This window comes from Musca autumnalis, unplaced genomic scaffold (genome assembly GCF_047663935.1).
Source record: "Musca autumnalis isolate F117 unplaced genomic scaffold, ASM4766393v1 scaffold_5, whole genome shotgun sequence".
NCBI classification, from domain to species: domain Eukaryota; kingdom Metazoa; phylum Arthropoda; class Insecta; order Diptera; family Muscidae; genus Musca; species Musca autumnalis.
Window position 1 is genome coordinate 182,498,484 of NW_027412088.1, and position 27,277 is coordinate 182,525,760.

Below are 27,277 nucleotides of genomic sequence, written 5' to 3' on the forward strand. Positions count from 1 at the left end.
ACAAGAAACAAAGGGAACTGATGAGATCCAGTGGCGTGGATCGAAACTAGTCTTCCTTGCCTTACCCCTTGGCGAACAATGCCAAACCTTCTCCACTAATAAACTTGTTGTTTTAAATATTAAAACAACAAAAGGGATTAAGCCAGACTATTTTGAAAAATCAAAATTGTAACAGCTATCCCAATTAAATAAACGCCACCAATGTTCTATTTTTAAAAAAGTTTAAAAGCCATTCAAACGTGGATTTTTTGAGAATTTTATTGATGTGATTTTTAAATAAATAAATAAAAAATAAATTAACTATTTAATGCTAGAAATATTTTAAGAATTTTTCAAGGCCACCAAAATTGTATGTTTTAAGGAAATTTTTAAGGTCACAAAGCGGGATTTTTTGAGAACTTTTGAATGCCATTTAAAGCTTGCCAATCGAAGCTTTCTTTCTAATTTTTGAAGGATATGAAAACGAGTTCTTTTACAGAATTTTTAAAGTCACCAAAAATTGTATTTTTAAAAAAGTTTAAAAGCCATTCAAACGTGGATTTTTTGAGAATTTTATTGATGCGATTTTAAAATAAAGAAATAAAATAAATTTTTAAGGCTAGAAATATTTTAAGAATTTTTTAAGGCCACCAAAATTGTATTTTTTATGGAAATTTTGAAGGTCACCAATCGGGATTTTTTGAGAACTTTTGAATGCCATTTAAAGCTCACCAATCGAAGCTTTTTTCTAATTTTTGAAGGTCACCGAAACACTAAGTTTCCAAAAGATTTTAAGAAGTAAGTTTTACAGAAAATTCGAAGAATTTATTTTTTTCCTTTAATAATTGCCATTGAAATGCAATTTTTGAAGACATGAAAACGAGTTCTTTTACAGAATTTTTAAAGTCACCAAAAATTGTATTTTTAAAAATGTTTGAAAGCCATTCCAAAGATTGATTTTTTGAGAATTTTATTGATGTGATTTTAAAATAAATAAATAAATAAAATAAAATTTTAAGGCTAGAAATATTTTAGGAATTTTTGAAGGCCACCAAAATTTTATTTTTAAGGAAATTTTGAAGGTCACAAAGCGGGATTTTTTTTTAAAAAAGTTGAATGCCATTTAAAGCTTGCCAATCTAAGCTTTTTCTAATTTTTAAAGGTCACCGAAACACTTAATTTATAAAAGATGTTCAGAAGTAAGTTTTACAGAAAAATCCAACAATTTACTTTTTTTTCAACGATTAGAATGGAATGGAAGTTATTAGAAATTATAGAAGGCCATTTGAGGCGTCCTAGAACAAATTTTTTCTTAATAATTTTCTGGTTTTTTGAGGGTTTCGGAGTGTGGATATTTATTAATCTTTATGAGTGCATCGTCTTGCAAATTAATTTTCGAAACAACGGTGGTTGCGCCCCCGATCAAGAAAATCGATATATTTACAAATCTCCTTAAATGGTGAGGTTCAAATCAGCCACGAAAAACTAATACATATAAGTCTCAATAAGCGGGAGAATTCGGCTTAACCATTTTTTATAATTAGATTGCTGTAGGATAAAGACAGGCTACACGGGCAATGCGGGCCGGGGTCTGCTAGTACTAAAATATAATTCCCGATTCCCTAACCTGTGTGTTTCTCATTTCCCTCAAAAATGTCTTACACATTTATTCCTCTCTGTTAATGACATTCATGTTTTAATTGCTTACCCTGCCACTCAAAACAGCCGCTCATTATAATATTTTTCATAATTAAGATAAATACGACATTTTTAAGATGCCAAAAATTGAAGGTTTCACAAACTGCAAAATCATTATAACCATTTTTCCATTGGTGCCACAACCAGGCAATTCATATCACAGAATTACAAAAAAAAGGTCAAGAGGCAATGGCAAGAAAAAAACTAATTGGAAGGACAGCCTTTAGCCTTTCATTAAATCCAATGTCCTTTTCACTTAGCCAGCAATGCACTTTCAAATCTTTTTTTACTATTGACTGTGAAGCTTCATGGTGAGCGAGCAGATTAAAATAAAAAAAAAACTGAAAATCACAAGTATTTTTTTAACTGGACACTTGTTGTGAATTGTTAACAAGCTTTCTTGAAATCAAGAAGAAGAAGAACTCATTAACCCGCCAACGAGTCTGGCAGGCAGTTCAAGCTTTCATGACACATGATGAACAGCTAATTATTTTGATGACCAGCTGAGCCGCCCAACCAACTGCTGAATGGAATATAGTGTCCAACAATAAACAATTAATGAGACTAAGAACAATGTAATACAACATTTCCAGCAGCTAAGTGAGGAAAAGTTAATGAAATGAAAACAAATGTAATTTAGCAGAAATTAATTCTAGGAAAATAGGTAATTTTGAAGTAAAGTTTTTACTAAGGGCGAGGGGGGGAGTAAGGCATGAACGAGAATTTCCAAATATCATTAACGAAATGTAATTTTATTACAGAAAAGAAAGTTAATGATTTGAAAATAGTTGTATATTTGGTAGTAACGCCCCGAAAATATTGCATACTTTTAGGAGTTCTTTGCAAACAGCAATCAATATTGCATACTTTCAGCGGTTCTTCATGATAAGCTTTGAGTATTGCATTTTTAAGTGATTTCTACAACTAAATTGCAGCACGAGATATACTCAAATACAGTATATATAGCATATAAGTGGAATCTACCATTTTTGCAACACAAAATAGGGGAGCCTCTTTGGTATAGTTGTAGCACCATCATTTCACAATTGCATACTTTTAGGAACTCTCTATTTTACCGATTCTAACAGCTGTTCCCTTTATTTGGATTGCCAATAGCCATTTCAACTCTATCTGCCCTCATTTGCAACAGAGAATATGTATGTGAGCAGGGATGCCAACTGTTCCGAGGTAAAAATCGCTACAGCCACATACGCACCATAGGTCTGTAGCGATTTTTGCCCTAAAACAGTTGACATTCCTGCTTAAACAGTGGTTTTTGTACATCAAAAATCACCACAAGTAGCGGGAAAACCACCAACTTTGCACCCCTGTATGTGAGCCACCATGGTGTGGTAGTGGCACCATTATTTTACAGTTGCGTATTTTTAGAGGCTCTCTATATAGCCGATTCTAACAGATGTTCAATTTACTTCAGAAGCTCTCTGTATAACCTATTTTAACAGTTGTTCCACTTATTTCGGCTTTCCGATATCCTTTTCAACTCTGTTTGGCCTCTTTTGAAACAGAACATATGACAATCGACATGGTGTACCGCACTTGCATACTTTTAGTGACACTCTATGTTACCGATGCTAACAGCTGTTCCATTTATTACAGATGTCCAATATCCTTTCCCAATCTGGCTGCCTTTGCAACATGAAATATGGAAGGTATCATAGTGTAGTCGTAGCTCAATTGTTTTGCAGATGCATACTTTTAGGGGTTCTCTATAACTTTTAGGGGCTCTCTATAACTTTTAGGCTTTTACGAAAACCTTTTGAAATCTGTCTACCCTCTTTTTCGACAGAAAACATGAGAGCCAGCATAGTGTAGTTGTATCTTCATTATTTTGCTCTTGCATATTTTTAGGGACTCTCTATATTACCGATACTAACAGCTGTTCCAGTTATCACAGCCCAATATCCTTTTCCACTCTGGTACTCTGGCTGTCAACTTTGCAACATGAAATAAGGAAGCTATCATAGTGTAGTCGTAGCTCAATTGTTTTGTAGGTGCATACTTTTAGGCGCTCTCAGGTGTTTACGACAATCTTTTAAAAACTGGCTACCCTCTTTTTCAACATAAAACATGAGAGCCAGCATGGTGTAGTTGTATCTTCATTATTTTCCTCTTGCATATTTTTAGGGGCCCTGTATATTACGGATTCTGACAGCTGTTCCCTTTATTTAGGCTTTCTGATAGCCTTATCACCGCTGCCTGCCCTCAATTGTCCATTCAGAACAATAAATGCTATTTAAAAATCACAATGCCTCGCTTTCGATTAAATCTCACTTCTACAATGTCTCATTTGCATATTTAAAGAACAGCAACAACAACAACGACGCCAAAATTATGGTCATTCATCACCCAGAGAATAATACGCCTACTTTAACCTCTATTGAGGCAGCAAAGCTTTTCATTATTTCAATAAATTTTTTTTCGCTTGCTCTGCCAACTTTGATCACAAATGAACAATTTGAACATAAATACAAAAGGACAGATGATAAATAATATCACAATTACGGAAGGAAGGAAGGTGAGGTGAGCTGGTGAACAAGAGACAAAAAGAGCCTTCACGCAGCCTTCCGACTATTTTGTTTGCAAGGCCTATTTGCATAACGAAATTTAAATATGTGTTTTCCGTTTTAAGTTATGAAACATGACATTAATGGCCAGAACGCACACACACACAGAGAGGCGAGCGCGCGGCTACGCTCTATACCACAAGACTGACAAAGTCAATATTTATGAGTATGACTTTGTAGAAAGCGAACGAAAAAACAACAACACAAAGAAAAGAGGATGAACACGAAGGACATGCCATTATGAAGTCATAACAACAACAATTCAGAAGAAACCTTGTATTGTGTACTTGTATCAAAGGTTGTGAACACACAGAGCTTAATTTCCTCTGCTCGAGGTTAAGCTTCGTAAGTTCGTTCGTTTTTTTTTTTTTTGTCAACTGCCATTAATCCCGTGTAAGAGGAAAATTAAAAGAAACCCATAATATAAAATGAACAGTTGTTTTTCCTTTTTGTTTTTTTTTTTTTTTTCATCTAAAAAACTCAAAATAAATACTTAACGAATGATACTTACAATTCATGTCGAGTATAAATTTCTTGGTAAGAGCTGCTACCACATGGCCATTACTGGCTTGGCAAGTGTAAACCTGTAAAAGAAGACGAATATGAAATTATTTTTAATGATATACAAATTAATTTTTAATTTGCTATATGTGTAGGAGGTATCACAAGAGGGAGGGTGGATGAAAGGAAGGTGGTTTTGAGAGAGGTGAGAAGGTAGGATAAGATCTTAATTTGTATCCTTGGAAGGAAACTAGTTATAAAATAATGAAAACCTATGATTATAGAATATTTATGCTAGAAGTTGTGGGAAATGTGCGGCATACTTTCAGGTCATATTGCGTAATTTTAGGAGAGCACCATGGCATATTGAATAGGTAGTGTTTCAGCTGCTCGAATATGAAATGCCAAACATCTTTGGCATAAAGACAATTTTTGACATAACATATTCAAACATGTCGATGTCGATTCACCATGCTGAATATCTTACAATAATTTTCAGCAAAAAAAAAAAAAAAAACATAAAAAGACTAAGATTTAAAAGTTACCTTATAGCCTGTTTATATTATAGGTTTTTGTCGGGTTAACCTTCTTTATGAGGATTTAGTTGACGTATACCCAATGGAATTGACATTTAAAACCCATTGGGTTTGTTAAATCCGGTTATATATAAAGGTACTATTAAAGCATGATAAAGAAAACATATGATTTTTAGATATTTAAATTCAAGTTCTTCAGATTTAATGCATACTTTTAGGTCAATGTATAACTAAGATCCTACTTCTAGGCTGACACTATCAATAACATCTTTTCTACCTTATTAAAAAATAATATATATATATATATTTTTTTTTTTTTTTTGATGAAAATTCGATAATTTAAAAATGTTATGAAGATTATTTATATGTACCGCGATTGTACAATCGTGATCACGCTGAATATCAGGGTTCGATTCCCAGAAATTACAACAATACATGTTTTTCTTTCCACTAAAAATTAAATTTACGCAATTTTCCACTACAAATTCCATTTTAATATTTTCTATTCACACTTAAAGGTCTTCCCAAAATTAATGAATTTTTATTAATGTTTTTCATGAGCAAATTGTCGCTGTCTGATGTTTATTGTCAAATACCAAATACCAGCTAGACAAGAAATTAATTAAAAAATTCTGTTTTATCCACAACGAAAAAAATTACTTTTTTTCAATTTGAAATGGGTTGACTTTATTGGCTGTGATTTGAATTGCAGTTGAATGTTTTCGTTAATAGATTTTTCTCAGAGGGTATTGATTTTAGATTTTTAATGGCTGATGTATATTTGTAGAACATCTGTTGACATAAGGGTAGAAAATATTTGCTTTTTAGTAGAGAAAATTAAAATTGTCAGACAATTAACTCTTAAAGGGGGACAAATCATAACCGCAAAAAAGAGGAAAATGTCACTGCCAATATATAAAGGGTGCCCTTTATGCTGCCTAAAAACGCCCTTTATAGACAAGCTGAAGGAAACGCATTTTTTAGACCTACGAAAATTTTTTAATACAAACTCAATTTTGAAGTTTTTTTAAATATGCTATTCAATTTTTTTAAGAATATTTTTTAATTCAAAAAATTTTAACAAAACATTTTTTAATTCAAAATCAGATCACAAAACGAGGATTTTTTAAAATATATTTTTAAAGAATAACTAATTTTTTTTAATTCAAAAAATTTAAACATTTTTTTATTATTTAATTAAAAATGTTAAAGAATATTTTTTAATTCAAAATTGTTTAAAGAATATTTTTAATACTTTAATTCAAAAATGTTTAAGGAATGTTTTTTAAACAAAACAAGTAAAAAAGTATCAGTCGGCTTTGCCGACAGAGATATACCCTCATCCTGTGAAAATTGAAACACTTTTTTCACAAAAAACCTATGTATTTAGGGGGTTTCAAAATTTTAGTCGCATGAACCGACAAAAATGTTGATTAGGATTAAAGTTCAAAAATTTTCCGGAAAAGGTACTTAAAGGAATGGACCGACATGGACCATGGGGGTGCCATAGGGGGTTTTTACACCCTTCGGGCTGTTTTCTCAAGAAGTATGGACTTGCCCCTGAAACAACTTTTACCATCGTAATTGAGGCAACGAATGTAAGTTGCTTCAACAAAAATCAAAGTGATTTAATAGCAGGTCTTAAAGTGAACTTATGCAAAATAAAGTGAACTTATCGAATATTTTTGAACTTTTGTGGGGTAGGTACCTGAAGGAGTGGACCGATATGGCTTATCTATAAACTTAAACTAAGTTTGGAAACAATATTACGAAGGCCAAATTTTGGCCGGAATCGGCATATCCGTTCGAGAATTATCTTGCGCTTCCACCCATAAACATGATGTCATAGGGTTTGTTTTTCAACTTTCAGGCTATTTTTTCAGGAAGTATGGACTTGCCCGTGAGGAAACTTGTACCTTCGTATAGGGGACAGTGAATACAAGATGCTACAACAAAAACCAAGGCGATTCGAAAGCAGGTCCTAAACTGAACTTTTCCGAAATTTTGTGTGGGAGGTACTCGAAGGAGTTTAGCGATTGAGTCCATATTGGAACCTCATCTAAGTCTGGTAGAAATTTCATAATGTGCAAAGTATGGACCAAATCGGTTGCTCCCTTCAAGAGTTATCGTACGCACAAATTTTCCGAAAACTTTCGAACTTTTGTGGGGGAGGTACCGGAACGAGTGGACCGATATAATCCATCTTTGAACTTGAACTAAGTTTGGACAAAATATTACGAAAGCCAAATTTTGGACGAAATCGGAAGATCCGTTCGAGATTTATCTTGCGCTCCAACCACTACACACGGTGTCATAGGGTTTTTTGTAACTTTCAGGCTATTTTCTCAAGAAGTACGGACTTGCCCCTAATGAAACTTACAGCGTCGTATAGAGGACAGCGAATACAACTTGCGTAAACAAAAATCAAAGCGATTCGGGACCAGGTCCTAAACTGAACTTATCCGAAATTTTGTGTGGGAGGTGCCCGAAGGAGTGGACCGATTGAGTCCATATTGGAACCTCATCTAAGTTTGGTAGAAATTACACGATGTGCAAAGTATGGACCAAATCGGTTATTTCCTACAAGAGTTATCGTGCGCACAGGTTTTCCACAATTTTTGAACAATTGTAAGGGAGGTACCTGAAGGAGTGGACCTATATGGCCCATCTTCGAACTTAAATCGAATCTGGACAAAATATTTCGATACCCAAATTTTGAACCGAATCGATTGATCCGTTCGAGAGTTATCGTGCGCACCAGCCAGCCAGACAGACGGACAGACAGACAGACAGACGGACGGACATTGCTAGATCTACTCAAAATTGTCTGAAACGGATATCGTACAAACATACTTGGGGTCTAAAACCATTATTTCGATGAGGCACATTTTTGCAAGTATCAAAGTGTAAATACCCTCTTTAGCCTAAAGGCTGAGGGTATAATCAGACTATAAAACGTGATTCTGGTTAAGAAGATTTTTAATTAATACATTTTTAAAGATTTTTTTTTTATTTCAAAAACTTTAAAAAACTATTTTTTAGTTCAAAAACGAACCACGAATCCTGAATTTTTTAAAGAATATTTGTAATTCAAATTTTTTTAAAGAATATTTAAATTCAAAATCAGACAACAAAACGTAGATTTTTTAAAAATATATTTTTAAAGAATAACTATTTTTTTATTCAAAAAATTTAAAATTTTTTTTATTATTTAATTCAAAAATGTTAAAGAATATTTTTTAATTTAATTGTATAAAGAATTTTTTTAATATTTTAATTTTTTAATTCAAAAATTTTTAAGGAATATATTTTAATACAAAATCAGACTACAAAACGTGATTCTGTTAAATGTTTAACCCATATCGTACCGAGACAAATTTTTTATTTATTTTTTAAAAACAAAGCACTTTTTAGGGTAATTAGGACCCACTGATGTCAAAAATCAACTCGAAAAAATTTTCCGATCTTTCGTATTCCCGGAAAGTGGTGTTCGAAATTTCGAACATTGGCGCTTAAGCTAGTAGAAGTAAAATAAAATTAATTTATTTGCCCTTTTATTGATTCATTTCACCATTTTTGTATGAAAAAATGGTTGAAAATTGGTATTGAGACTTGTTTGGACCTACAAAACGTTTCCCCGAAATGTGTCAGCTCTGGTCCACGTTTTGGATTGCCCCCCATAGAACGGTACCCCCGATTTTCGGGAGATTTCAAGGATTTAGCTGCATTATCCTACAGAAATTGTTGTAAATTAATACATATTTAGTCTTTTTTGAGACTACTTAACTTTCTTCCAGAAATTTGTCAGCATAGGTCCACTTTTTATATAGCATCCGTTGAATGGTACCTAACGATTTTAGGGTATTTCAGGATTTTAGCCGCACTATCCTTTAGAAATGGCTGAATTTTAGTATTTAGTCTTATATGGTGCTATAATGACTTTTCCCCGCAATTCGTCAGTAAATTTCCACGTTTTGATATACCCATCGATATGTAGGTTAAGTACCAGCGTTCGAAATTTCAACTTTGCACATCTGTAAAGTCGCGCTTTCGCGTGTAATATATTTTGTGAAACGGCTACATATATTGGCAATAATTCCCCATGATTAATTTTTAAATTTCATTTTTTATAATTTTTTAAAATTAATTTAAAAAGTATCCAAAAATATAGGTCTCAAAAATCTACCCTTAACATCGAGGGGGAGGGGGATTTTCAAGGGAACAATTTTTTTTGAAAATAAGTGATTTTACTGTTCGAAATATCGAACACCAAGTACGAAATGGGTTAAAGATTTTTTTTAATTCAAATACTTTTAGAAAAATATTTTTTTTAGATCAAAGTCGAACCACAATACCTGGATTTTTAAAAGAACATTTTTACTTCGAAATTAGACGAAAAAACTTGGATTTTTCGAAGAAAATTTTTTAATTCAGTCAGTTTTTAGATTTTTTTTTTAACTCAAAAATGTTTAAAGAATATTTTTTACTTCAACAATTTTTAAAAAATAGATTTTGATTCAAAATCTTATCACGAAAGGTGGTTTTTTTAATTCAACAAATTTTAACTTTTTTTAAATTCAAAATCAGACAACAAGACGCTCATTTTTTAAAAATATTATTTTTTTAATTCAAAAAATTTAAAATTTTTTATTATTTAATTCAAAAATGTTAAAGAATATTTTTAATTCAAAATTGTTTAAAGAATACTTTTAATATTTTAATTTTTTAATTCAAAAAATTTTAAGGAATATTTTTTAATACAAAATCAGACTATAAAACTTGATTCTGTTAAAGAACATTTTTAATCAATAAATTTTTAAAGAATTTTTTATTTAATTCAAAAAATTTAATAAAATATTTTTTTAGCTCAAGTTCGAACCACAAATCCTGAATTTTTTAAAGAATATTTTTAATTCAAAATTTTCTAAAGAAATCAGACGAAAAAACTTGGATTTCTTGAAGAAAATTGTTTAATTCAAAGTCAGTGTTTAGGTTTTGTTTAACTCAAAAATGTTTAAAGAATATTTTTTACTTCAAAAATTTTTAAAAAATAGATTTTGATTCAAAATCTGATCACGAAAGGTGGATTTTTTAATTCAACAAATTTACTTTTTTTTAATTCAAAATCAGACCACAAAACGCGGATTTTTTGAAAATATATTTTTTGTTCAAAAAATGTTTAAAGAATATTGTTTAATTCAAAAAATTTTATTTTTTTTATTTAAAAATCACAGACAAAACGTGGATTATTTAATTTAAAGCGTAGATTTTTTAGTTCAATATTTTTTAATACAAAATTGTTCTATAAAATATTTTTTAATTCAAAATCAGACCATGAAACGTGGATTTTTTAATTCAAGTTTTTAGCAAAATATTTTTTATTCTAAATCAGACCACAAATCAAAGCAAAAAAAATTTAAAGAATATTGTTTATTTAAAATTTTTTCTATTTAAAATCACAAACAATACTTTGGTTTTTTATTTAATATTTTTAATTCAAAATTGTCTAAATAATATCTTTTAATTCAAAAAATTTTTAGGAATTATTTTTTTATATAAAATCAGACCACAAAGAATATTTTGTATTTAAAGAATATTTATTTAATTAACAAAATATTAATGGATATTTTTTAATTCAAATTTTTTTCAAAGAATAATTTTTTAGTTCAAAGTCGGACCACAAAAGTGTCAAAAAATATTTTTTATTTCACAATTTTGTAGAGAATATTTTTAAATTCAAAATGTTTTTAAGAATATTTTTTAATTCAAAATCCGACTACAAAACGTGGATTTTTAAGAATATTTTTATTTGAAAAAAGTTTAACGAACAATTTTAAATTGAAAATATTTTAAAGTATATTTTTTAATTCAAAGTCAGGGCGATATTTTAAATAATATTTTTTTGTTCACAAATTTTTAAAGAATATTTTTAACTTCAAAATTTTTAAAAAAAAACATTTTTAAATTCAAAATTATTTAAAGAATGTTTTTAGTTCAAAATTAGACCATAAAACGTGGATTTTTTAAGAATATTTTTAGTTAAAGATTTTTTCATCTCTTTGATCTTTTTTGATTCGAAAATTTTAAAAGAATATTTTTAAACTCAAATTCGGGCCATAAAACGTGGATTGTTTAAAGGAAAAAGTAAATAAATACGTGGATTTGTTAAAGAAATTCAAACTTTTTTGGTTGATTTTTTTAAAGTATATTTTTTTGATTTGATTTTTGAAAGAATAGTTTTTAATTCAAAAAAAAAAAATAAATTAATTCGTGGATTTGTTAAAGAAATTCAATTTTTTTAGGTTCAGTTTTTTAAAGTATATTTTTTTGATTTGATTTTTGAAAGAATATTTTTTATTCAAAATCAGACCACAAAAAGTGTATTTTTTAAGAATATTTTTATTTGAAAAAAGTTTAACGAACAATTTTTAATTCAAAATATTTTTAAGTATATTTTTTAATTCAAAATCAGGAGGATTTAAAAAAATTTTTTTTTTGTTCAAAAATTTTTGAAGAATATTTTTAACTTCAAAAAATTAAAAAAACATTTTTAAATTCGAGATTATTTAAAGAATGTTTTTTATTCAAAATTAGACCATAAAACGTGGATTTCTTAAGAATATTTTTAATTAAACATTTTTTAAAGAATCTCTTTTGATTCGAGATTTTTTAAAAGAATATTTTTAAACTAGAATTCGGGCCATAGAACGTGGATTGTTTAAAGGAAAAAATAAATACATACGGGGATTTGTAACAGAAATTCAAATTTTTTAAATAAAATAAATATTTTTTAACACAAACCTTAATTTTTTAAAAAAATATTTATACCCTACACCACACTGTGATAAGGGGTATTATGTCTTTGTGCATTTGTATGTAACATACAAAAGGAAAAGAAATATACCCATAGTTCCTTTTGGGGATATACATATAATCACTTTCTGAGTCGATTTATGCATGTCCGTCCGTCTGCCCATGTATTTTTGTTCGCAACGTACAGGTTGCATTTTTTGTCCGATTCAGCTGAAAATTGGGGACTATAATTTTTTTAGCCATAGGAACAATGCTATTGCTTTTGGTGATAATCGGTTTAGATTTGGATATAGCTCCCATATATATTTTCGTCCGATTTCACGTATTTGCTGCACCAAACACTCCATATACGTCTGCTTTTGATGAAAATTTGAGTGTGTGACTCAATTCAGTCTAGAAATATGTGTACCAAATTATATCGAAATCGGTTCAGATTTAGATATATCTCCCATATATATTTTCGGCCGATTTCACGTATTTTCTGTACCAAACACGCTATATATGTCCGATTTCGATTAAATTTGGAATGTGTGACTGCATTCGGTCTAGAAATAAATGTGCCAAATTATATCGAAATCGGTTCAGATTTGGATATAGCTCCAATATATATTTTCGCCCGATTTCACGTATTTGCTGCACCAAACACGCTATATAAGTCCGATTTCAATGATATTTGCAATGTGTGACTGAATTCGGTCTGGAAATATATGTGCGGAATTATATCAAAATCGGTTAAGATTTGGATATAGCTCCCGCTCCGGCCCCGCCCGACTTTGATCCTTTCCTTACTGGTTTTTTATTCAAAATGAGGCCAAAAACCTGATTTTTTTAAATAATATTTTTTATCCAAAATACGACCGAAACCTAAATATTTTTTTTTTCGATTCAAAATCAGACCTCAAAAAGATTTTCAAAGCACTTTAAATATCTCAAACTTGTTATATAGTTAACCGTAACGAATTAACTATGAGCTTTCATTTTCATGCAAACATTTTCAGAATATTACTTTCACTATTTGCAATCATTTCATACACTATCATCTCTCCCCTTAAACAGCTTCTATTTGTTACCCCATCATTACAGAAATCATTATCAGAACTTATTGCTTTTTATATTTTCTCCTTTTTAATATAAATACACAAACACATCCTTAGAAATGTATAGAAAATTCAACATTCTGAAATGTTTTCATTTTCTCCTTTCCTCTCAGTACAGGCCATGATTATTTTATTGAAAGTGAATCATAAAATGTTTTCATTTTGTTGATTCCTTCCTTTATGATTTCTGATTTTTTTTTTCATTTCACATCTGACATTTTTTCTCTTCCTATGCTCCAATTGTAGCTGAGCTGTCATTAACATTGACTACTGCTGTTGCTTGTGCGGTAAATGAAATTTTGTTTCGTTTGATGAAATGTACATTACTTCTAATGAAAGGCATGAAATTGAATGGCATAACATGAATCCTTTTAATTTCAATACAAAAATATGTCATTGCTTGAGGTTAGCTACAAAAAGTTAAGGTTAGTCAATTGGCAAAAGAATTCAAAGTGCTTAACGCCTACTAAATTACAAAGAACTCTTTTGCAGATTCTCAATACGTAAGATGAAGCCCTGAATATGTGGTATATTGAATGATAAATTAATCATTCCCTTTGTCTTCACCCTTTTTGATTAAATATTAATTTTTATTTCTTTCCATGAATGGAATATTATCATTTACTACTTGGGTTTTGTTTGCATTTGCCACCCCATCCACTCTCGTGCTTCATCAAACCCACAGGGCTTAAATACTAATTTTTGTTTATTATTGAATATTGCAGATTTTTTTTTGTTATAGATTTCCGCCTTTTACTTGACGCAAGCTGATGATGATGATGATGATAATAACGACTGACACAAGTCTGTGTATCTGTCTGCCTGTCAGACCCTCTGCCATTATGGCAATAGCAAACGTTAAGTCAATGTTATTGGCAATTTAACCATTGCAGGAAAGCTTGAAATACAACCGAGATTTCAATGCTACAGGACTAGTGGTATCTGCTTGTATTCTAAGGTTCTCCTTCCCCACATCATCATCATCATCATTATATATTTATGCAACAAATACAAAAATATTATTGTAATGTCTTAAGATGATGTCTATGTATGTATGAAGTATGAATGTAATAATAGATGAAGCTCAAACCAAAGACGATTGTTATTTAAGGATTTCTTATTTAGCCTTAGAGCTTGTGTATACATGAATTGATGAATTCATTACAGGATGTAGGCGTATTTGATATGCCACTGGAAGAGAGAGAGTGACGGCGGTTGGGCTGTTATAAAAGCCGAACAAATCAAGCGTAAGGTAAATACAAATAAGGATTAAGTGGGTGTTAATAAGATGTGGTAAGATACGATATACCCCACAGACACAACCACAACAGCATCAAGATACGATATACCCCACAAACACAACTACAACAACATCACCGAAATATCTTAAGTATTTTATTACAATCGGTATAGAATGTAATCTATATTAAAGGATAGGTTACTTTTCCAAGGATGTCAAATATTAAGAAGAAATAAAAGGTTTCAGGTGGCATTTAAGGTGAAAGAAGAAAATTCAAAGGGAAGATATATCAATAATTAAAAGACCTTAGTTCACAGGGCTACCAGCGATTTGAAGGGCGTCTTCTTAGACAACCTCAAGGGCGATTTTATAGACGAGCTAAAGAGCGCTGTTATAGACGACCAAAAGTTCGTCTTTCTTGACCTAAAGAGCGTCCTTATAGTTGACCTAAAGAAGGTCTTTATAGACGGCTTAAAGAGCGTCTTTACAGATGACCTAAAGAACAACTTAATAGACGACCTAAGGGCGTCTTTATAAACGCCCTAAATACTTTACAAACTTTACAAGTAGATTTTTTAAAAAAACATTTTTTATCCCACAAAAGACCACAAAGCACGGATTGTTTGAAACATTTTTTTATACAACAAAACGTTAATTTTTTAAAAAATATTTTTACTCCACCCAAAGACCACAAAACGTGGATTTTTTAAAAAATATTTTTACTCCACCCAAAGACCACAAATCGTGGATTTATTAAAAAATATTTTTACTCCACCCAAAGACCACAATACGTGGATTTTTTAAAAAATATTTTTACTCCACCAAAGACCACAAAACGTGGATTTTTTAAAAAATATGTTTACTCCACCCAAAGACCACAAAACGTGGATTTTTTAAAAAATATTTTTACTCCACCCAAAGACCACAAAACGTGGATTTTTTAAAAAATATTTTTACTCCACCCAAAGACCACAAATCGTGGATTTATTAAAAAATATTTTTACTCCACCCAAAGACCACAATACGTGGATTTTTTAAAAAATATTTTTACTCCACCCAAAGACCACAAAACGTGGATTTTTTAAAAAATATTTTTACTCCATCCAAAGACCAAAAAACGTGGATTTTTTAAAAAATATTTTTACTCCACCCAAAGACCACCAAACGTGAATTTTTGAAACAATATTTTTTATCCACCCAAACACCACAAAACGTGGATTTTTTAAACAATATTTTTTATCCACCCAAACACCACAAAACGTGGATTTTTTAAACAATATTTTTTATCCACCCAAACACCACAAAACGTGGATTTTTTAAAAAATATTTTTTATCCACCCAAAGACCACAAAGCACGGATTTTTTAAAAGATATTTTTACTCCACCCAAAGACCACAAAAATTGGATTTTTTAAAAAATATTTTTATCCACCCAAAGACCACAAAACGTGGATTTTTTAAAAAAATATTTTTACTCCATCCAAAGACCACAAACCGTGGATTTTTTAAAAAAATATTTTTACTCCATCCAAAGACCACAAAACGTGGATTTTTTAAAAAATATTTTTTTCTTCCACCAAAAGATCACAAAACGTGGATTTTTTAAAAAATAATTTTACTCCATCCAAAGACCACAAAACGTGAATTTTTTAAAAAATATTTTTACTACACCCAAAGACCACAAAACGTGGATTTTTTAAAAAATATTTTTACTGCACCCAAAGACCACAAAAGGTGGATTTTTTAAAAAATATTTTTACTCCACCCAAAGACCACAAAACGTGGATTTTTTAAAAAATATTTTTACTCCACCCAAAGACCACAAAGCACGGATTTTTTAAAAGATATTTTTACTCCACCCAAAGACCACAAAACGTGGATTTTTTAAAAAATATTTTTACTTTTACTGGATTTTTTACACAAAACGTCGATTTTTTAAAAAAATATTTTTTATTCACAAAACGCGATTTAAAAAAAAATATTTCCTATCCAAAAGACCACAAAACATTCACAAACACGATTTTTAAACATTTTTTATTAAAAAAGTGGATATTTTTTATCCAACAAAATATGTACCACAAAACGTGGATTTTTTTAAATATTTTTTATCCAACAAAATACCACAAAACGTGGACTTTTTTATATTTTTTATCCAACAAAATACCACAAAACGTGGACTTTTTTATATTTTTTATCCAACAAAATACCACTAAACGTGGATTTTTTAACCGACAAAGTACAACAAAACGTGGATTTTTTTTTTAAATATTATTAACCGACAAAGTACCACAAAACTTGGAATTTTTTTAAAAGAATATTTTTTATCCAACCATGGCTGTTGATTATCGAGAGATAAAACAAATTTATTATTTCCTTTAACCTTTTGATGATTTCCATCACTTTATGACATTCCAATCCCAAAACACAAAAACAAAACTAGGTGATTACATGGCTATGCCCTAGAAAACATGGGTTTTGTCGTGTAATCCCACTTGTAGCAACAACATAAATGCATGTTTTTTTTTCATTTTTCTAGGCTTTAAGAATTTTTCTTTAATTTCATGTTCAACGTATAGAATATTAAATAGTTCCCAATACACGTGACAAAAATCATTTTGGGAAAAAAATTTGTTCGTTGTTCGTTCAAACATTTCCTTTATGGCAGCTAAAACAGAAAACAAGCAACATCATAGTCGTCGTTGACAATATTTAAGCCATGGGTGCGATAGAAAATGGAGAACCAATTGAATTAAGGCCAAAACACAACATAACAACAACTAAGACATAATAAATTTGTCACATAACCTAAGAAATACATAACAACAAAAATAACAACAACTATTTATGTTACATTTCTAATAAGAAATTAATCCAGGCCAGAAAGGCCCCCAACTATCAAAATGTTACCAAACAAATAACACAAATTATGGTCAAAATACATGAACATGAGAATGGACATGAGCACACACATAACAACAACAATATGAAACCAATTGGAAGAGTAAAAGTCACACACAACAAATTGTCATTTAGTATGGATTTAAGTTAAAATGTTGTTTGAAAACAAAAAAGAACGAAGGAAATACCAAAAATCCGCTGGGCAAAGAAATGATTTCAACACACACAACAAACACATTAGCTGTTCGCCTACTAAGGCTAGAACCACCTTGTCCAAAAAAAAAAAAAAAAACGACTTAAATCAGGTGTTTAAATTAATTAAAAATATAATGAAGGGAAATGGTTGGTAGGCTTTGATGTAGTTTGGCCCATAAAGATCACAAGAAAGTCATGACATTAAGTAGCTCAATGTAAATCGCTGGCGGGAAGGGAAGTATTGAGAAATTTTTTTGTTTATCCCCCTTGGCTAGAACAGCTGTTGTTTTCTTTTGTGTTTTTTTTTTCTTCGTGCCCATAAAGGAAATCCTAAATTGCAGCTGAACTGGCACACGCACAAAACATCGGAAGAAATAGAAGAAGAAAATTGAAGCATTTGAAATCATGTCATTCAAACATTTATAGCTTTTTTGTTTTGATTGTAATCGATGAAATGACAGAATGAGGGAAGTATGAAATTCCAATATAAAAGAGGACAGTAGTTGAGGAATTATAGAATGAATTTTCGTTGAAAGTCAACGTAGATTTTTTAAGAATATTTTTTTTTAAATTTCAGATCACAAAACGTGAATTTTTTAAAGAATATTTTTAAATATCAAACCACAAAACGTGTATTTTTAAGGAATGGTTTCTTAAAAAAATATCCGGCACAAAAAGTGGATCTTGTAAAGATTTTTTTTTTTTAAATAACAGACCACAAAACGTGAATTTTTTAAAGAATATTTTTTTAAAGCCAAAAAACACACATTTTTAAAAAATATTTTTTAAAAAATATAAGACCAAAACAGTGGATTTTTTAAAGAATATATTTTTAAAAAATATCACACAACAAAACGTGGATTTTTTTAAAAAAAATTTATGACCACAAATCGTGATTTTTAGAAGAATATTTTTATTTAAATATCTGATCACAAAACGTGGATTTTTAAACAATTTTTTTCAGACACCATCAGCCCACAAAACGTGGATTTTTAAACATTTTTTTTTCAGACACCATCAGCCCACAAAACGTGGATTTTTAAACAATTTTTTTCAGACACCATCAGCCCACAAAACGTGGATTTTTAAACAATATTTTTCAGACACCATCAGCCCACAAAACTTGGATTTTTAAACAATTTTTTCAGACACCATCAGCCAACAACACTTGGATTTTTAAACAATTTTGTTCAGGCCACAAAACGTGGATTTTTAAACAATTTTGTTCAGGTCACAAAACGTGGATTTTTAAACAATTTTGTTCAGGCCACAAAACGTGGATTTTTAAACAATTTTGTTCAGGCCACAAAACGCGGAATTTTAAAAAATTTTGTTTAGGACACAAAACGTGGATTTTTAAACAATTTTGTTCAGGCCACAAAACGTGGATTTTTAAACAATTTTGTTCAGGCCACAAAACGTGGATTTTTAAACAATTTTGTTCAGGCCACAAAACGTGGATTTTTAAACAATTTTGTTCAGGCCACAAAACGTGGATTTTTAAACAATTTTGTTCAGGCCACAAAACGTGGATTTTTAAACAATTTTGTTCAGGCCACAAAACGTGGAATTTTAAAAAATTTTGTTCAGGCCACAAAACGTGGATTTTTAAACAATTTTGTTCAGGCCACAAAACGTGGATTTTTAAACAATTTTGTTCAGGCCACAAAACGTGGATTTTTAAACAATTTTGTTCAGGCCACAAAACGTGGATTTTTAAAAAATTTTGTTCAGGTCACAAAACGTGGATTTTTAAACAATTTTGTTCAGGCCACAAATCGTGGATTTTTAAACAATTTTGTTCAGGCCACAAAACGTGGATTTTTAAACAATTTTGTTCAGGCCACAAACGTGGATTTTTAAACAATTTCGTTCAGGCCACAAAACGTTGATTTTTAAACAATTTTGTTCAGGCCACAAAACGTGGATTTTTAAACAATTTTGTTCAGGCCACAAAACGTGGATTTTTAAACAATTTTGTTCAGGCCACAAAACGTGGATTTTTAAACAATTTTGTTCAGGCCACAAAACGTGGATTTTTAAACAATTTTGTTCAGGCCACAAAACGTGGATTTTTAAACAATTTTGTTCAGGCCACAAAACGTGGATTTTTAAACAATTCTGTTCAGGCCACAAAACGTGGATTTTTAAACAATTTTGTTCAGGCCACAAAACGTGGATTTTTAAACAATTTTGTTCAGGCCACAAAACGTGGATTTTTAAACAATTTTGTTCAGGCCACAAAACGTGGATTTTTAAACATTTTTGTTAAGGCCACAAAACGTGGATTTTTAAACAATTTTATTCAGGCCACAAAACGTGGATTTTTAAACAATTTTGTTAAGGCCACAAAACGTGGATTTTTAAACAATTTTGTTCAGGCCACAAAACGTGGATTTTTAAACAATTTTTTCAGGCCACAAAACGTGGATTTTTAAACAATTTTTTTCAGGCCACAAAACGTGGATTTTTAAACAATTTTGTTCAGGCCACAAAACGTGGATTTTTAAACAATTTTTTTCAGGCCACAAAACGTGGATTTTTAAACAATTTTGTTCAGGCCACAAAACGTGGATTTTTAAACAATTTTGTTCAGGCCACAAAACGTGGATTTTTAAACAATTTTGTTCAGGCCACAAAACGCGGATTTTTAAACAATTTTGTTCAGGCCACAAAACGCGGATTTTTAAACAATTTTGTTCAGGCCACAAAACGCGTTTTTTTTAACAATTTTGTTCAGGCCACAAAACGCGGTTTTTTAAACAATTTTGTTCAGGCCACAAAACGTCGATTTTTAAACAATTTTGTTCAGGCCACAAAACGTTGATTTTTAAACAATTCTGTTCAGGCCACAAAACGTTGATTTTTAAAAAATTTTGTTCAGGCCACAAAACATGGATTTTTAAACAATTTTGTTCAGGCCACAAAACGTGGATTTTTAAACAATTTTTTTCAGGCCACAAAACGTGGATTTTTAAACAATTTTGTTCAGGCCACAAAATGTGGAATTTTAAAAAATTTTGTTTAGGCCACAAAACGTGGATTTTTAAACAATTTTGTTCAGGCCACAAAACGTGGATTTTTAAACAATTGTGTTCAGGCCACAAAACGTGGATTTTTAAACAATTTTGTTCAGGCCACAAATCGTGGATTTTTAAACAATTTTGTTCAGGCCACAAAACGTGGATTTTTAAACTATTTTGTTCAGGCCACAAAACGTGGATTTTTTAAAGAATATTTTTTTACCCATTATTAGACCAAAAAAGGTGGATTTTTTACAAAAAAATATTCTACACCCAAAATCTGGCCATATTTTTAGAGGCAACATCAGACCACAAAACGTGGATTTTTAAAGAATATTTTTTGAGCTAAAATCAGACCACAAAACGTGGATTTTTTAAAGAATATTTGTTGTGGTAACATCAGCCCACAAAACGTGGATTTTTTAGAGAATATTTTTTGTGGTAACATCAGCCCACAAAACGTGGACTTTAAAAAAATATTTTTTGAGCTAACATCATCTCACAAAATGTGGATTTTTTAAAAAATATTTTTTGAGCTAAAATCAGCCCAGAAAATGTGGATTTTTTAAAAAATATTTTTTGAGCTAAAATCAGCCCAGATAATGTGGATTTTTTAAAAAATATTTTTTGAGCTAACATCAACACACAGAACTCAGTTTTTTTAGAGAATAATTTTTGAGCTAACATCAACAAAACGTGGAATTTTTTAAGTACGTTTTTTTGAGCTGATTTCAGCCCACAAAACGTGATTTTTTTGGAAAATATGTTTTGAGCTAACATCAGCCCTCGAAACTTTGATTTTTTAAAGAATATTTTTCATCTTACACCAGCCCACAAAACATGTACTTTTTAAGAATCAAAAAAAGATTAAAATTAAATCATAATTTAAATTAAAAATTATTTTATTTTCATTTTTTTTCCAAAATTTTATTGATTCAATAATATCCAAACATTTTTGAAATTAATAACCCAACAATATTTTAAAACCAATAAAAAAGGTAGCTTAATGTACCTGCCCTTTGTTTCATTGTCACTTTTTTATGACAATATTTTTCAAACTTTTGTTTTAAGCCAATTGATTTTTGATATTTGTTTTGCTCTTTGTAACAAAACTTCAATGATAAACCCTCGTTAAAAACAAAATACTCAAAAAAAAAAACATATTCTTTCATTCATTCATGGTTTTCGGGGAGATGGAAGAAAGGTTTGTTTTTGCTTTCTTTTTAAAAATTTCAAGAAAAAAAGTCAATTCCCTTTTTTTGTACTGTGAGAACAGTTTTAATCCGCTTTTGAATTTGGTAATTGGTATAATTCCCAACAACAATAGCAGCAGCTACTACTACAACTGCTACCATAATACAATGTTGTGCTGCCGCTGCAGTAACGAGTGGAATGGAGTGGACGACATTGGTATTACCAAAACCATGGTCTCAAGTGGTATTAACAAAACAATACCAGGGCACACACACACAGACGCCCTCTCTTATTCATCCATTTAACAACCCAAATGTCTGAAATATGTTTTTTTTCAGTGGTGGTACAAGAGAGCATTAAAGAGATTATTGAAGCATGAAAGTTATTTTTCTGATTTTCCCTTCGTTGTTGCTTTCTTTGCTACTTAGATTTTTCAATCTACTTTTTTCTTCTTTGGTTGGGCATTTAGTCCAAAATTCTTTTACTAAAGCGGGAGTGTGTGTGTAAGTTCGTATTTTTTCCTTGTTACACTTGAAATTGAATTTCAAGAGCAGATCAATTGGTCCACAACTTTATGTTGAAAATCTTTAATGGAAACTTTTTCAAAGTCTTAAGAGCAGGTCTTGTGTTATTGATTGCTGAGATTTGTTTGCCTTATTTGCTGCCACTGTTGTTGCTGCTGCTGGAAGGTTAGTGTGAGCTGTTTCCGGTTCATCAGCTTGTAATGGGAAAAAATTGCAGCAAATGAAAAGTTTTTTTTCGTGTTTTTGAAAAGTAGATTTTCCAACAATGAAGAGAAAAATTAGCAAAGAACAACATTTTTTAGAAGAAAATCATTCAAATGGAAAGGACTTTAAATTTCGAATAAATGAAAACTAAAAATGTAATAATTTCAAATTCAAGATGAACAGTATTAAGATTGTATGATGTAAAAAGACTAGTCAACAGCAAAGAAATTTTGGTAATTTATGGCACCAACAGACCGAAAAATGTGATTTTGTTTTAAACATAGTTTTGTTGAGGCACCGTTAGCCACCAAAAATTGGACTTTTTAAGAATATTTTTTGAGGCAACACTCGATCAATAAACGTGGTATATTTATGAGGCAACATTCGACCAAAAACGTGGATTTTTAGGAATATTTGTTGAGGCAACATTCGACAAAAAACGAGGAATTTGTAAACAATATTTTTTTAAAGAATATTTTTGAATTGTTAAAAAAAAATTATGCCCCATAAATTTGGATTTTTAAAAAATATTTTTGATACACTTTAACGTAGATTTTTTAAAGAATATTTTTTGATACACCACCGAAGTAGATTTTTTAAAGAATATTTTGTATGCATCATCACAACTTGGTTTTTTAAGAATATTTTTGAAGCATTATCAACGTGGATTTTTTAAAGAATATTTTTTGAAGCACCATCAACGTGGATTTTTTAAAGAATATTTTCTGAAGCTTTTTCAGCGTGGATTTTTTAAAGAATATTTTTTGAAGCACCATCACCGTGGATTTTATAAAGAATATTTTTTGAAGCACCATCAATGTGGATTTTTTAAAGAATATTTTTTTAAGCACCATCAATGTGGATTTTTTTTAAAGAATATTTTTTGAAGCACCATCAATGTGGATTTTTTAAAGAATATTTTTTGAAGCACCATCAACGTGGATTTTTTAAAGAATATTTTCTGAAGCTTTTTCAACGTGGATTTTTTAAAGAATATTTTTTGAAGCACCATCACCGTGGATTTTATAAAGAATATTTTTTGAAGCACCATCAATGTGGATTTTTTAAAGAATATTTTTTTAAGCACCATCAATGTGGATTTTTTTTAAAGAATATTTTTTGAAGCACCATCAATGTGGATTTTTTAAAGAATATTTTTTGAAGCACCATCAACGTGGATTTTTTAAAGAATATTTTCTGAAGCTTTTTCAACGTGGATTTTTTAAAGAATATTTTTTAAAGCATCTTCAACGTGGATTTGTTAAAGAATATTTTTTGAAGCACCATCAATGTGGTTTTTTTAAAGAATATTTTTTGAAGCACCTTCAACGTGGATTTTTTAAAGAATATTTTTTGAAGCACCTTCAACGTGGATTTTTTAAAGAATATTTTTTGAAGCACCTTCAACGTGGATTTTTTAAAGAATATTTTTTGAAGCACCTTCAACGTGGATTTTTTAAAGAATATTTTTTGAAGCACCTCCAACGTGGGTTTTTTAAAGAATATTGTTTGTTTTAAATGATTTTTTTTTGTGGTCGCATTAGAACGTGGATTTTTTAAGGATATTTTTTTAATAATCATCACAATGTGGATTTTTTTTAATAATATTTTTTAGTCATCATCACAACGTGGTTTTTTTAAATAATATTTTTTGAGGCATCATCACGTGGCACACAAAGTACGAACAGACACAACACGAAAGTTAGACATCGGTAAGCTGCAATCACAACAGATAGCCACAGCATATTCCACTCAACTAGCCCAATTGCTTAATCAAAGCACTCCTCATCCCGATAACATATCAGCGCAATGGCAAAGCATTGCCCACTCCATGCAAACAGCCGCAAAATCCATACTTGGATACCAGAGGCCTCCACCAAGGAATCCATGGTATGATCAGGAGTGTCGTGCTGCCACCGAAGAGAAAAATGCGGCATATAGGGCTACTTTACAATACGTAGCAACGCGTAGCGCACGAGAGAGATACAGGGAGAAAAGGAGAGGGAAGAAACGACTTTTCCGCAGGAAAAAGAGAGAGATGGAAAAGCGGGAGTGTGAACAAATCGAGATGTACAGGAGCCAGAATGAAGTCCGAAAATTCTACCAAAGAGTCAAGCATCAAACTGATGGCTTTGGTATAGGCACATCCTCCTGTAGAGACGAGCAAGGTAATTTGGTTACTGATACAGATAGTGTACTCAGGATATGAAAAGAACATTTTTCAAAACTGTTGGTATCCAATAGCAGCGAAGACGACGAAGATACCACAGTCCCAATCCCAGAAGATGGTATTGAATGTATACCGCCCAGCCAAGATGAGGTAAAGACAGCAATAAATCGGCTGAAGAATAATAAGGCTGCAGGAGCCGATGACTTACCAGCAGAGCTGTTCAAAACCGGAGGCGACACGCTGATAAGGTGTATTCATCAGCTAGTTAGCACCATCTGGCAGGAAGAACGAGTACCCGACGATTGGAACATGAGTATCCTGTGCCCCGTCCACAAGAAGGGAGATAAGACTGTATGCTCTAACTATAGGGGCATAAGTCTACTCCCTATTGCCTACAAGATCGTGTCAGGGATATTGTGCGAACGACTAAAGCCTATGGTCAACGAGATAATTGGACCATACCAATGCGGCTTTAGACCTGGCAAGTCCACCATTGACCAGATATTTACCCTGCGGCAAATCCTGGAGAAGACCCAAGAGCTGCAGATCGACACCTACCACATTTTTGTCGATTATAAAACAGCCTTCGACAGCCCGCTGCGTTCAAAGGTATTCCAAGCCATGTCTGAATTTGGTATCCCCGCAAAGCTCATCCGGCTTTGCAAAATGACATTAACTGACACGAGGTCCTCAGTTAAAATAGGAAAGAACCTCTCCGAAGAGTTTGGTACCAAAAGAGGTTTCAGACTAGGAGACATCATGCTGGAAAAGGTTATACGAGAGGTAAACGTCAAAAGAAGTGGCACAATCTACACCAATAGTCACATGTTACTTGCTTATGCTGATGATATAGACATCATAGGCCGATCAGTAAAAGAAGTAACCGATACCTTTATGAAGGTCGAAGGAGAATCTGCTAAAGTGGGTCTGGCGGTAAACGGTGAGAAGACCAAGATGATGGTGTCGACGCGCAATGCGTCTATTGAGCTCGGACCGACTGTGGAAGTTGGTTCCTATAATATTGAGGTAGTAAAAGACTTCGTCTACCTCGGCACCTCCGTAAACACAACAAACGACATCAGTTGTGAAATAAAAAGAAGAATTGTATTGGCCAACAGATGCTACTTTGGTTTAAGTAAGCAGTTTAAAAACAAAGCCAAACAAAAATAACGCTCTACAAAACACAAATACTACCCGTGCTGATGTATGGCTCCGAAGCCTGGGTACTTGCGCAAGCAGACATGGCAGTGCTTGGTGTGTTTGAGAGAAAAATTCTTCGAAAGATCTACGGACCAATCTGCGTTGACGGTGAATATCGACGTCGCATGAACCACGAGCTGTATCTGCTGTACAACGACATCAATATTGTTAAACGTATCGAAATGCAGCGATTGCGTTGGCTAGGCCATATCATAAGAATGAGCGATGATGACCCCGCTAAAAAGGTGTATAAACACGGACCGCTTGGCAGGCCAAGGAATAGATGGCGCAAACAAGTGGATGATGAGATGAAAAGGCGCGGTATTCCAGAAAGCGAAGCAACAAATAGAGAGAATTGGAGATCTTTTCTTAGTTCGGCCTATAGGACAAATGTTCTGTAATGGGCCAGCTAAGTAAGTAAGTAAGTAAGATTTTTCAAAGAATATTTGTGAGAAATTTTGAAAAAAGAATATTTTTTGTGGACGTAGATTTTTTAAAGAATATTTTTGAGGAATTTTTAAAGAATATTTTGTGGACGTGGATTTAAAAAAAAAAATATTTGTGAGGTATTTTTAATGTATACATTTTGGTGACGTTGATTTTTTGAATAATATTTTTTAAAGAATATTTTTGATGCATTTTTAAAGAATATATTTTGCAGAAGCGTTGCTTTTTTTAAAGAATATTTTTCAGGAATTTTTCCAATATATTTTTAAGGAGTTTTTAAAGAACTTTTTTTGTGGACGTGAATATTTTTGACGAATTTTTTAAAAATATTTTTGTGGGCGCGGATTTTTTAAAAAATATTTTTGAAGAATTTTTAAGGAATATTTTTAAGGAATTTTTACAATATATTTTATGGGGATGTGGATTTTTTGAAGTATTTTTAAAAAAAAAAATAAGGAATTTTTAAAGACCATTTTTTGTGCACGTGAATATTTTTGACGAATTTTTAAAAATTATTTTTGTGGGCGTGGATTTTTTAAGAATATTTTTTGTGGACGTGTATTTTTTAAAGAATATTTTTTGTGGAAGTGGATTTTGAAAAGAATATTTTTGTGGACGTGGATTTTTTAAAGAATATTATTTGTGGACGTGGATTTTTTAAAGAATATTATTTGTGGACGTGGATTTTTTAAAGAATATTATCTGTGAACGTGGATTTTTTAAAGAATATTATTTTTGGAAGTGGACTTTTTAAAGAATATCATTTGAGGACTTCTAAAGTATTTTTTGTGGAAGTGAATTTTATTTTTGTAGAATTTTAAAGAATATTTTTGTGGAATTTTAAAAAAAAATATTTTTGAGGAATTTTTAAAAAAATATTTTTGAGGAATTTTTAAAGAAAATTTTTGTGGATGTGAAATTTTTAAAAAACATTTTTGAGGAATTTTAAAGAATATTTTTGAGGAATTTTTAAA

At 31.0% G+C, this 27,277-nt stretch overlaps 1 protein-coding gene across 1 annotated transcript in view; it reads right to left on the reverse strand.

The window, feature by feature from the left end:
* side-V (sidestep V) overlaps positions 1-27,277 on the reverse strand; it is a 330,904-nt gene that overhangs the window by 71,830 nt on the left and 231,797 nt on the right. The window contains exon 6 of the mRNA XM_073989244.1: positions 4,774-4,846. Coding sequence (XP_073845345.1) covers positions 4,774-4,846 — 73 coding nt within the window. The remainder of the gene's footprint in view (positions 1-4,773; positions 4,847-27,277) is intronic.